We start from the raw sequence: 12,768 nt of genomic DNA, 5'->3' as shown, positions 1-12,768 counted from the left end.
CTTAGTTTTTCCTTGGGGCTGGCCAGATTGGAGCAATCTTGAGTATAACCAGCTGAACTTGCAAAGATAATCTGGAACTTGATTGAGGAAAGAAAACTCCGAATGACCTGTCCTTGTTTTCTCTGTATCATCTATCTGGATGTTTTGTTGTCCCTTTTTTATATCACCTAACTGTCTGGATGTTTTGCCTTCTTGTCCCGTTTTGTATTTTATATATACATATGCAAAACAGCTCACCACCACCTGGCTAATTTCTTCCTCAAGACATTCCCATCACTCATCATCTTTCTAACTGTACTAACCCTTCTGCTGCTGTATATGTGAGCAGAACTGCATACTTTCCTTGAAGGCACTGATCCTTTTTACTACCTAGAACCATTTCACTTGCTATCCATCATTCATTCTTAATACTGTTCTCTTTACCCACATTTTACATTGATCACCAAATTATCTCTCCTGCACCATCATACACCTCCTCCTCTCTGTATACACTACATCTGCACTACACACTTACATTCTACCCAACTTTTTTCCCTTTTGCTCATCCTCACTCTTTCTTGCCTTCTCTGATGTATTATTATTATTATTATTATTATTATTATTAAATACTACCAGTATTTCATCTATCTTTATGTTCTGAGTTCAAATTCTGCGAAGGTCAACTTTGCTTTTCATCCTTTCGGGGCTGATGCAATCAACTATCCACCCACAAAAAAAATTTCAAGCTTTGTGCCTATGATAAAAAGGATTATTATTAGTATTACTATTCTGCTGCCCTTCACCACCCCATCCCCTTGTCTGCACGTCCATCATCTCTCTTCAACTCAACACTGGTTATTCATCAATCCCTATCAACCCTACCCAATTTCCACAGTTGTCACCTATTCTTTCTTACTTCCTCTACATATCATCCCACAACACTTGTTCGTCATATTCATGTTCTCACTATTCCCTTAATCATTTCTCACTCACCCATACACTCTTGCAACCTCTATCCACCTACACTTCTTGCTCTCCTGTCTCCATTCACCTTGTATCTCAAGGTCCACCTAATCACCATTTTTCTCACTTCTATGTGAGTAGCTCCCCTACAGCAAGAAACTTGTTCTGTTTTTGCCCTCTCTCTCTCTCTCTCTCACTTTAATCCCTCACTCTAGAGCCCCATAAATCCACCTCCCTCTCAACTGCAGCCCCACTTAGTTGTAAGTGACCTTAGTCTTGCAAGCTGCATGTTAACCTCACTAGTGCTGGTGCTATGTAAAAAGCACCCAGGACACACTGTAACATGGACATTAAATGGTGCTGAATGTATGTGTGTGTGTGTATGTTTGTGTGTGTGTGTGTGTATATATATATATATATATATATATATATATATATATAATTCTCATCATCATCATCATTTAACATCTACTTTTCATACTGGCATTGGTTTTGTGGAAGAGGTAGACCCAGGAAGACATGGAATGAAGTGGTGAAGCATGATCTTTGGATGTTGGATCTCATGAAGGTGATGACAAGTGATCGAGACCTTTGGCAAGTTGCTGTGTTTGAGGAGATATGCAAGCCAAGTGAAATCGTAGTTGTGCCCAGTGCTGGTGACACATAAAAGGCAACCACTACACTCTTGGAGTGGTTGGCATTAGGAAGGGCAACCAGCCATAGAAATCAAGCTAAATCAGACTGGAGCCTGGTATAGCTCTCTGGCTTACTATTTCCAGTTAAACCATCTAACCCATGCCAGCATGGAAAATGGATGCTAAATTATGCTGATGATAATGGTATATTATTTACATGCACTCACATGCAGGGTGTGCTGGATATTTGTGAACAAACTTTTGATGACCATAAATAGAAGACAATCTTATATAATGTTGCAGGATATCATGCTAAATTTTAACTTCCACATTTGTCTTTTAGATACACCAGCAGCATCAACATGGCAGATACCAATCTACCATAAGAAATGAAAGGTCATGCTGAGCTCACACTCTAGTCACTGACTACACTGACTTAGAGATTACCTGTTTCTTGAATAAGGCCAAGTTCTTCCTGTTCAGCATTGGCAAAGAGGCCTTTGGTGAAAATGTGTCATGCAAGACCAAAAGAAAGGAACATTCTTAGAGATCAGAGGTTAGGACAACCAGGTAAGTCCAGGGCATAATCAACAACCCCACCTGGTTGAACAGCCTGTTATGAGACATGTAGTGCACAAGGACATTGGCTACAGATCATACACCAAGGGTTTTCAAACCAGGATCATAAAAGAAATTTCAAAGGTACATAAACTAAATGCAACTTCTATCTAGAAGAGACTTTTGCTTGGGTTTTCACATGAGGGAGTCCATTAGAAGAAAATGTTTGAGAATCAGTCATAAAAACAGTTGTAAGCCAAATGTGACTGTTTGTTTTGAAAATATCATTAAGCTCCATTACAGAACAAAAGAGATGTAACAAATTAAACAAAATTGGACTAATGGAAATAAATTTACTAATTTCAAAAACAAAAGTGTTTTCATAAAACAAAAGGCCTGAAAACTTTCCAAAACAGCTGCCTTAAGCTGTTTGGTGCAACAATCCATATACCTTGTGGTCATCAGTCATGGAGGGCAATGAAAGGACTTTGACAAACATGATTGATTGATTAATCGATTAATTGGTTGAGTAGTTAAACGATGGACAAATAATAAAGAAGTGAAATAAAGACTGTGCATGCATTTATCACTGGCATAATGACCCTCCCAAGACACAACAAAATTTCATGCATAAGTTGTATTATCAATATATTTTATGATAGTTTTTATAATCAAGAAACACTAATATTTATGAGGAGAGTTATGGTTTTATCATGAAGAACTATACATTCTATTATGAAATATAGGCACAAGACCAGCAGCTTTGACAGGGAGGTGGTTAGTTGATACCATTAATCCCTAGGGCTTGACTGGCACATCTACATAAATAAATATTAACTGAGGTCTCTTGATTTATTAAGATTTAAAAAATTTTGTAACCTGTTAATTTCCCAGTACTGAATATTGTTTATGTTATGTTGTGTTGTAACTGGGGTTAATGACATTTTCAAAACAAGTAATTGCATCTTACTGGTTATTTTTGAGTTTTGTGTCCAATAAGATATGAGAGAACCATGTGATTTTGTGATCCCTAACATCAAGTGGTCTTCTAACTCGCATGATCTTAAACCCCCTGAACTGTTGCATCTGAGCAGTACCGGATTTACCATTGTGCTTAAGCATAGGGACCCCGTTTCACCAGGCGGGCCCATCTTCCGATCCAAAGAATTTTTTACGATAAATTTCCTGAGTATGTATGCCTGACTGTCCAAATAAGGGGACTCATAACTAGCACAGGGCCTCATTTGTCTTAAATCCGGCACCACACCTGAGGCACCTTCAAGGTGAGTAAGAGGACAGTCATCGTGGACGTCGTGAGCAGGGGTCACCTGGCTGATTCCGGCATGCAATCGCTTCAGTGACCATCATTAGGACTAATGGTGATTCATCGACTAGCCTGCTTCTTTGACGGGTCTGGTTGATTATCTGTGCTTGTTTTTCTGGTAGTTTTGTCTAGTGGTATTCCTTCCAGCTGATTCTTCTAAGTTTAAATCGCTTCGGAATCGACAGGCGATCTTTCGAAATGTTTGCCTACTTATCATGCTGTCATCAGTCTTTCAGGGTTCCTGATTTCTTTCTTGAGACATTAAATTTTCATAAGCTGGTGATTTGGTCACTTTTTCTAACTGGTCCACGTAAAGATGTAAAGGACGATAATCGCTAACATAATAAAGGAGCAATTAATTAGCGTTTCCAAAATTTCGATCAAATAAGATTTGAGGCATACATCACCATATTGTTTTAGTGTAAATGATAGTACAGTATCGGTTTAAAATGTCCCTTTTTACCCTGAAGGATATGTTGATGTAAGAAACAAATGAAGATCATAGGGAATGCCAACGCCCTAGCTTTAAAATATTTGACATGATTTTGACATAGACTAGCGTAATCGTTTTTAAATAGCCTATATACATGATACGTAAATATATATTCATATATATATATATTATATGTGTGTGTTGTGAGAGAGAAAGAAACTAGAGAATGATTAAAAGTGAGATACGTACTTGCCTTTAGGCCGATGACCCAGATCTTTAATCACCATCTGTTGTCTGGTGAATCGCAGCCATACACAGTCTGTATATATCAGACGACGCAGTTTCCGACAAACACGGCATAGGCGTCCCAAGGAACAAAGATCCAAGTAACGAAACAATAGATAAAGTATATCTTCAGGCAACTCCATCAATTGCTTTTCTGCATTTAAGCATCGGGTTTGTGTCGAACCCTCGTATGAAGATTGACTTTCGATTGTTGCCATAGGTGATTCCAGGACTCCATTCTCCGATTGTGGAGGAATCACGAAGTTTTTGAACATCACAGCCAGACAAAATGTGCCCCTTTGATAGAAGTAAATATATTCCCTCACGGTTATCTGCGATTTTTCTCATCTTAGACGTCTCTTTTATATATAAATGTTAAACACTGTGGTCAATATTTTAAAACACTTATCGCCATGTTGTTGCGAACTAAATTATGTTTAACGTCAGTCAAATATCGCAGGCGAGAGAATATAAATACATTTGTTTTATAAATAAAAAATCATTGCAAGAGCATTTATCGTATTTCATTTTAAGTAAAATTGGATTAATTAGACTTCAAATTTTAAAATATTTCGTGAATTATTTTCACTTTTGTTTTATTTCGAGATTCTCGTCACTCCCCACCCTTACTTGTACTTCGTTATTTAAACATTTTGATTTTCATTGAAGTGAGGTAGGTTATTCTACTCTTTTTTTCATATCACGACCCAGTTTGGTAAATGATCTAATTTGGATAATCTTCTTAGAACTGGGCACATATATTTATTACTGGTGTTGATATATTAGACCATTCCGTACCACCGGAATATAGCAATAAGTCGATGGCGTTGACCACGTTGTTACGGCCAGGTATGTTTATTGTTTATATAGAACTTCAGTGTGTCTTTCTATCATATTCCTAATGTCTACTTGAAGACAACTTTCTATTTAACATCTTGTGAGCAACTATTTGAATATATACATGGCGGACTTATTAAATCTAAATCAGAAACAAAAGTTTAAAAAAGCTGAAAAACAATTAAAAATTCCTTAATTTGTTAATTAAAGTAATACAAATAGATATTGAGTGGGGCATCCGAGTTACGTGTTTGGCTCTCACCCAAACTTTGTATCTCATTTTGAAAACACACACACATATATATATATATATATATATATGGGCTTAGTGATGCTAACAGAAAAATAGAACTCGAATTATGAGTTTATGTATGCATATTATTATATATAGTTAATTTTTGACTGAGCACCTTGGACAAAATGCTTGGCGGCATTTCATCTGTCTTTACGTTCTGAGTTAATATTTTGCCGCGGTCGACTTTGTCTTTCATCCTTTCGTGGTCGATGAAATAAGTACTGGATGTGCATTGGGGTTGATGTAAGGGCTGAGGGTTTCGTTCGTTGGCACTTACATATATACACACTTTAATTGTAATGAATATTTATATATATCAAATATTTACTTTGTATATATAGCCATGAACGATATATTAGGTATTGGAAGAGTAAATTGTTTTTCTTTTTGTTATGGTGTAAAGCGGACTCCCTATTTAAAAAATGGTGCTTATTTTTGTTAATTCTAGATATATCAGTGCGGCGATGATACGATGTTCGCTATCGTTGTAAACATGTATTGATGGGAAAATATATTGAACAATATAACTCGACATAATTGGATGGTTAAATTAACTGACATGGAATATTGATTTTCTTTTATTTTGTTTTGATATTTTTGAATATCTTCATTATTTTTTTAAAATCTTCATTTTTCATATAAAGAGACAATGAAATGCAATTTACTTGCTTTTCCCATTTGAATCTAAACCCCTTAAAGTTATGATCGTGTTAAATCTTAAAATAAATATTGAAAAAACAAACAAACAAAACTAATAATTTATTTTGATTAGTCACAAGACTAATTTTGTAGGTAGGGAAATTGATTGGTTAGTCTAAGATGAAAATGTACTCAGGTATTTTTGCATGAGATAGCTATACCCCATCATGTTCACGAACACGCTATATTGTACCCTACCCGAAAATCTTTCACAGTCTACCAAATAAGTAAGTTTTGAGCTTACAGCTCTATCTGTCGCTGTTTCTTCTACCGCTACTTCTACTCCAATTAATGAATCTGTCTCTCCTCCCCCGCATATTGCACACCCTAACTCCTCCCCCGCATATTGTGTCATTCCAGACAACATACAAAACAATTTTCCCCCAGAACTGCGTTTTAGGTGTACACACTTTCAGCTCTTTTTCTTCTCCAGCTACAACTAACCCACAAGAATAACATCTTTCTCGTATCATCTCCAGAGATGCTGGAAATCATATGGACAATACAGGGATTTATGTCCTGATTTTGTATGTAAAATATACTTAGTCTTATAGAGGTTGATTTGAGTTCACATACGTGAACTTGGGGCACTGTCATGGTATTAGCTGTCAGAATTGAAAGTAGAACTGACAAGGAACGTTACTGCTGGTTTGAGTTGATTCTTTGGCTACTGACTAGCCGGAGCTATCTATCTGTCTGTCTGTCTGTCTATCTCACTATCTCTCTCTCTCTCTATATATATATATCTATCTATCTATCACTCGTTCACCTCTGTTTGTGTCCGTAGAATTTATCAAATTAGAAAACGCAAATTTAATATAAAAATATATTTTCTGAAATTGCAAATTATTTAAAATATAAAAATATAATTTTCAACAGAGACAATTTATCAAAATAGAAAACAAATGAAGTTTGAAGTTTAAAAATAATAGGATCGACCACTCACGACTAGCTAGCGCGGACGCGCGACTGCGCGTTCGGGACCACTCTGCTTTAGTAGTACCCTTATACTCTGTGTGTTTTCAAACGCATGGATATAGGTGTCAAATTTGTTCCAATAACTTTCGAGTGATAGATAGAGAGAGACAGACAGACATATAGCTCGCTCCGGCCAGTCATGGTATTAGCTGTCAGTAGCCAAAGAATCAACTCAAACCAGCAGTAACGTTCCTTCAGATTTTTCTACCCTCACTTCTGACAGCTAATACCATGACAGTGCCGAACTTGGTGCTAACAACAACCTGTCACCCTTGGTATTGTGTCTTATAGTGTGGACTGGATGTATTTTATTGTGCTACTGGCAATAGAGAGCTTGTCCCACGTGAACGGGATTGTTGTCTTCTTTCTACCCTGAATTTGTTCTTATCTGGAATAACTAATTTCTTAGGTAGGCAGGTTTTCTACAAGATGTCCTTCCTATCACTAACCACTTTATAACATGTACTAGGTGTACAGAGTTCATCATGCCACCAATAAAGAGGTTTCTTTACACAAGAACTAAAGGATTCCCTCTAATTTGTACTATTTTTAATTGGGTATTGCTCTCATAGATGGGTAGCCTTGCAATGTAGCTTCTGGAGTCCATGTCTTGAATTATTAAATAGTGTATTTTGGCTTTGGCTATCCCTATCCCTTCCACCCTACCTTATCTCTGTTCATTCTCCTCTTAAAACAATGAACCTGTTGAAACATTGCAGTGGTTGAAATTGAGATAATAGCATCAAAACACTTAAAAAGATCACACACACACATGTAGCCACCATTTATACACAGAGAATACTCTTTAGTCTTGTCAAGGACACAGGAGCCTTTTAGTGCTGGTGTTGTGATAGAATGCACACAATATACTTCTAAAGTGATAAGAAATAGAAAGGATATCCATAGAAAACAATGGACTGTATGAGCTGAATAGGGTCCCTGATGACTTGTCCAATGTATGCTGTTGTAGAAAAAGCTAATGTAAAAGTTATCTACACATGCACACACATATCATCAACATTATTATTTAATGTCTATTTTTCTATGGTTGGATACTTTTCCTGTTACCAATGCTTAACTGTTTCCAAACAAATTAATATTTTCCTAGGGCCAGTCATGTTGATAATACAACATAAATCTATTTTAGTTGTGTAAACGTAGTGAAGGTTATTTTAGAATAAATCTCAATGACAACACATAATCAACAATTATCCATCCTTCCAGCTTCTCTGCCCACTATTCCTGGAAGTGTTGTGGTGGTAGAGTTCTCAGATATCTCATCCATAGGGTCCTGTCAGAAGCAACTGTCATTAGATTTTCTGGCTGGATGCCCAAGCATAATCAATTGAGACTTATGGATATTATCCAACTGTCTTAATTTTGGTTTACACCAAGGTCTCCTGCTAGTTGGCTTGGCTTGAAGAATCCATCTTGCGATTCTTCCCTATGACTATTCGGAAAGGCACCATTCCCAATGGCTGGTGTATTATAGTTAGCGGCTTCAAGGGTAAAGGTGATGGCTTAGATAGAAACAACTACAGAGGCATTAAATTGCTAGACCAAGTCATGACAGTTACCAAGAGGGTTATTGCTCAATTGATTAGAAATAAAATCAAACTAGATGGGATGCAGTTTGGTTTTGTACCTGGGAAGAGTACCACAGATGCCATCTTCCTAGTGAGTACTTAACCAAAAGTAAGCCATTGTACTTAGCCTTCATTGACCTGGAGAAAACTTTCGACAGAGTTCCTCGCTCTGTTATATGGTGGTCTCTAAGGAAGTTAGGAATAGAGTGGTGGCTTGTTAGAGCTGTACAAGCCATGTACAGTGGTGCTATCAGTAAGGTGAGAGTCAGCCATGAATAAAGTGATGAATTTAGCATTCAGGTAGGAGTTCACCAGGGGCTCAGTTCTCAGCATACTCTTATTCATTATAATCCTCCGTGCCATAACAGAGGAATTCAAAACTAGGTGCCCATGGGAACTGATATATGCTGATGACCTTGCTCTTATTACAGAATCTTTAGCAGAATTGGAGAAGAAATTCCAGATATGGAAACAAAACCTGGAATCAAAGGGCCTTAAAGTTAACCTAGCTAAAACAAAAGTGGTTGTTAGTAAGAAAGAAGATAAAACTCTCTTTCCGTCAGTTAAATGGCCCTGCTCAATATGTAGGAAAGGAGTTGGAAGAAATTCTATTCGATGCACACAGTGTAAATTATGGACACATAAGAGGTGCAGTGGAATCACAGGTAAATTAACAGATAAAGTTGTCTTTGTATGTGACAGTTGTGCAGGAACAATAAGCACTAAGAGCACATGGGAATTAGATTCTCTCAAATGCCCAGGAGGCTCTCTTAAGGTTGTAGATAGTTTCTATTACCTAGGTGACCAAATAAGCAATGGTGGGGGATACTCTGAAAGTATTGTTTCTAGAATAAGAATTGGGTGGAGGAAGTTCAGAGAGCTATTACCTCTGTTGGCAACAAAAGGACTCTCTCTCAGAGAGAAAGGTAGACTATATGATGCTTGTGTGCAAGCAGCTATACACCATGGTAGTGAGACATGGGCTCTGAATGCAGAAGACATGCGTAGACTGGAAAGAAACAAAGGTGGCATGCTCTGTTGGATGTGCAACATCAGTGCACGTGTACAGCAAAGTGCAAATGTATTGAGAGAAAAATAGGGCATAAGAGGAATCAGATGTAGCATGCAAGAGAGAAGACTACTTTGCTTTGGACATGTAATGTGTGTGAATGAGGACAGCTGCATCAAGAAGTGCAAATCACTGAAAGTGGACAGTACCCACGGAAGTGGGAGACCCAGGAAGACATGGGATGAAGTGGTGAGGACCAATCTCAGGAAGTTGGGCCTCACAGAGGAAATAACAATGGACCAAGTTGTCTGGCAATATGAAGTTCTTGAGAAGACCCGCCCATGTCAGCGAAACTGAGTTCTAGAAGCAAATCCACTCACAAGACTTTGGTTGGCCTGGGGCTATGGTAGAAGACACTTCTCCAGAGTACCATGCTGTGGGAATGAACTCAGATCCATGTAGTCTGATCTATGCCAGTCTGCTAAGTTACAGAGATGTGAATACACCAGGGCTAATTGTCAAGCAGCAGAGAGGGGAGGCAACCCCCCCCCCCTCAAATCCACTCACAAGGCTTTGGTTGGCCTGAGTCTATAGTAGAAGGCACATGTCCAAGATGCCATGCAGTGGTACTGAACCCAGATCCATGTGGTTGGGAAGCAAACTTCTTACCACACAGCCACTCTTGTGCAATATACATGTAATGCTTCAAGTATTTTCAGTTTTTACCACACACACATATAATTTGCTGTTACAACCTAACAAAGTTGTAACAGTACCCTTTGAGAAACACATTTATTAAGAAAGATTTTACATTCCTGTGGCTGGTTGTGTAATATTAGCTTCAGTAATCTCCTTACTTTGAGATATTAAAGATCCCAGAAAACAAGATATCTTTTAATAGTTATAGCAACAGTACATATTATTCTGTAAACTTCTGCTACCTAGGTGAGTGAAAATGTCAGTCATCAAGTGAATAATTGGGATTTGTATCAGAAATTATGAAACTTATGATAATTAAATGTAAGTATTAAATTCAAAGGAGGTAGAGGAAAAGGTAAAAAGAAAAATACAAGTTACTGGAGGCTGTAATTAGGCTGATCCCTTTGTTACATGAAAATCCACATATTTGCCACTTGTCAAGGAGAAACTCTCCAGCCTCATCTCCCTTATTAACAATTTTAATCCTTCAGATATTATTTGGCATATTTTTATCATTGTCACTTTTCTAGACATCACTGTTACCATTGACAGCAACCTTTTATCCAAAGTGGTATTTTTTATTGAGTCGATGAGGTTGATATGACGGGTGTTTAAGTTTTGTTCATGTAGTTCATACCTGCGAAGACAGTGTGAGCTGAGAGTGAATTGTAGCAAGGAACAAAGAGGTATTTTTTTTTTTTGCAAGGGCATGGGACAAGTAAGGACGACAACAGGAGATGTTGGGGGATTAGGTAGTTTTGGGTGAAGGTAGACACAATTTGTATATTCACAGGATCAAAAGTCATTATAGTAGTAGTAGAAGATGTTATATATATATATATAAGAACTAGTGATTGTATTGAGTTATTGAATGAATCTGCTAATCAGCTGGATGGTTTTTTTAAAATGAAATCTAGGATGTTTGTGTGCATGTAACATGGGTTCAGGTCATGACATGTGAGCTATTCTCAGTGTATATACTCAAGCTTCACAAACATGCAAAGAATTCATAATTTATATAAGAAGATAGTCGATTATATTAACTTATTTTATCACAAGCAAACACTGTAACCTATTGTTGCGGAGAGCCCCTTCGGTCATGATTGACCATGGGATTGCACCTAGGAAGTTACTCTCCCAGGCACAAGTTCGGGCAAGGTTATTTATGGAAGACCAGCAGTCACCCATGCATACCGGATTCCCCTCTCCATGCCACCAGTGTTATCCAAGGGAAAGACAAAAGCCAATACAGTTTGGCACCAGTGACGTCGCAACTCATTTCTACAACTGAGTGAACTGGAGCAATGTGAATAAAGTGTCTTGCTCAAGAACACAACACACAGCCCAGTCCGGGATTCGAACTCACAACCTCACGATCATAAGCTCGACGCTCTAACCACTGAGCCATGCACCTTCACTGTAACCTATTGTATATATTGAATAAATGGGCTGTTATTTCAATGACCATTTTACCAAACATCTCTGTATGTTGAATGATCATTCATCATCATTTAATGTCCACTTCCCATGCTTACATGGGTCAGATGGAAATTGTTGAGGCATATTTTCTATGACTGGATCCCCTCTCTATCACCAATCCCCACCTGTCTCAAACAAGGTAATATTTTTTTTACAGAAGACTAAACAAACAACCTCGTTTGTACAACTATGATGCTCATTTATAACCATCATGTGATATCTAGACACAGATGCATACATACATCATAATCATCATTTAACATCCGTTAGATAGTTAACTGATAGTTGGCCAATAATTTATTATACTTGTTCCAGATTAAGAGTTTCTCAATTTATCAGATAATTAGAATTGCAAATTACCCAATAACAGTATCCAATTGTATATAATTGATGTCTACAATAATGGGTTTTTTCATTGTCTGCTCTGTGTGATTCTTTTAGTCAATCGGTGGCATTCTATACTTTGATGTGCCTCAATTCTTAATGAATACTTTTAACCATTTCGTTACTATATTTCTGACCAAAATACACCCCTCATGAGTTTCAATTAAATTCTAAAATAATCACGAATTTAGAGTAGTCTCATTAAACACCTGTAACTTTTTTATTTATCAACATATTAATGTGATATTTGGAACATAATTAAAGAAAGGGTTCTTAATCAATTCTATTGCATAATTTTTGTCTCAAAGTTCTCCACGTACTTTGGGTGGGGATGGGGGTACTGCTAGTGTCTCTCACATGTAAATATTGGTTCAGCTTCACGACTCGTACTCGTTCATAATACAGGAAATATATTCATCGCCAAAAGGTTCTTGATCGCTCCAGTAATTTGTTATTCTGGGTAATTGTCTAATACCCATAATAATATTTATGGCAAAAGATGCTTGTATTTCATCTACAGTTGCAGGAAACCACAAGCTATCTTTTTTTTCCGGTTTGTTTACATTCTACGTAACGGTTTGTTTCCGCAGTAATCATTTCAAACAAGCATGAAAAAGAAGTCTAA

At 37.3% G+C, this 12,768-nt stretch overlaps 2 protein-coding genes across 4 annotated transcripts in view; one reads left to right on the top strand and one right to left on the bottom strand.

Annotated features, from left to right (window-relative positions):
• Positions 1-4,632, bottom strand: part of LOC106879234 (F-box/WD repeat-containing protein 4) — an 18,692-nt gene extending 14,060 nt beyond the window's left edge. Inside the window, exon 1 of one of the 2 annotated variants that reach the window (XM_014928721.2) lies at positions 4,142-4,632. In XM_014928721.2, the coding sequence (XP_014784207.1) occupies positions 4,142-4,452 (311 nt within the window). In that variant the 5' untranslated portion in view covers positions 4,453-4,632. The remainder of the gene's footprint in view (positions 1-4,141) is intronic. The other variant, XM_014928720.2, reaches the window with a different exon arrangement.
• A 224-nt stretch (positions 4,633-4,856) lies between these two features.
• The window catches only part of LOC106879235 (protein CutA homolog), a 24,582-nt gene continuing 16,670 nt past the window's right edge, over positions 4,857-12,768 (top strand). For both annotated transcript variants that reach the window (XM_014928723.1, XM_014928722.1), the window contains exon 1: positions 4,857-5,026. In XM_014928723.1, coding sequence (XP_014784209.1) covers positions 4,999-5,026 — 28 coding nt within the window. In that variant the 5' untranslated portion in view covers positions 4,857-4,998. The remainder of the gene's footprint in view (positions 5,027-12,768) is intronic.

This window comes from Octopus bimaculoides, chromosome 2, assembly GCF_001194135.2.
Source record: "Octopus bimaculoides isolate UCB-OBI-ISO-001 chromosome 2, ASM119413v2, whole genome shotgun sequence".
In the NCBI taxonomy this organism is placed as follows: domain Eukaryota; kingdom Metazoa; phylum Mollusca; class Cephalopoda; order Octopoda; family Octopodidae; genus Octopus; species Octopus bimaculoides.
This window is presented reverse-complemented; position numbering and strand designations above follow the sequence as displayed.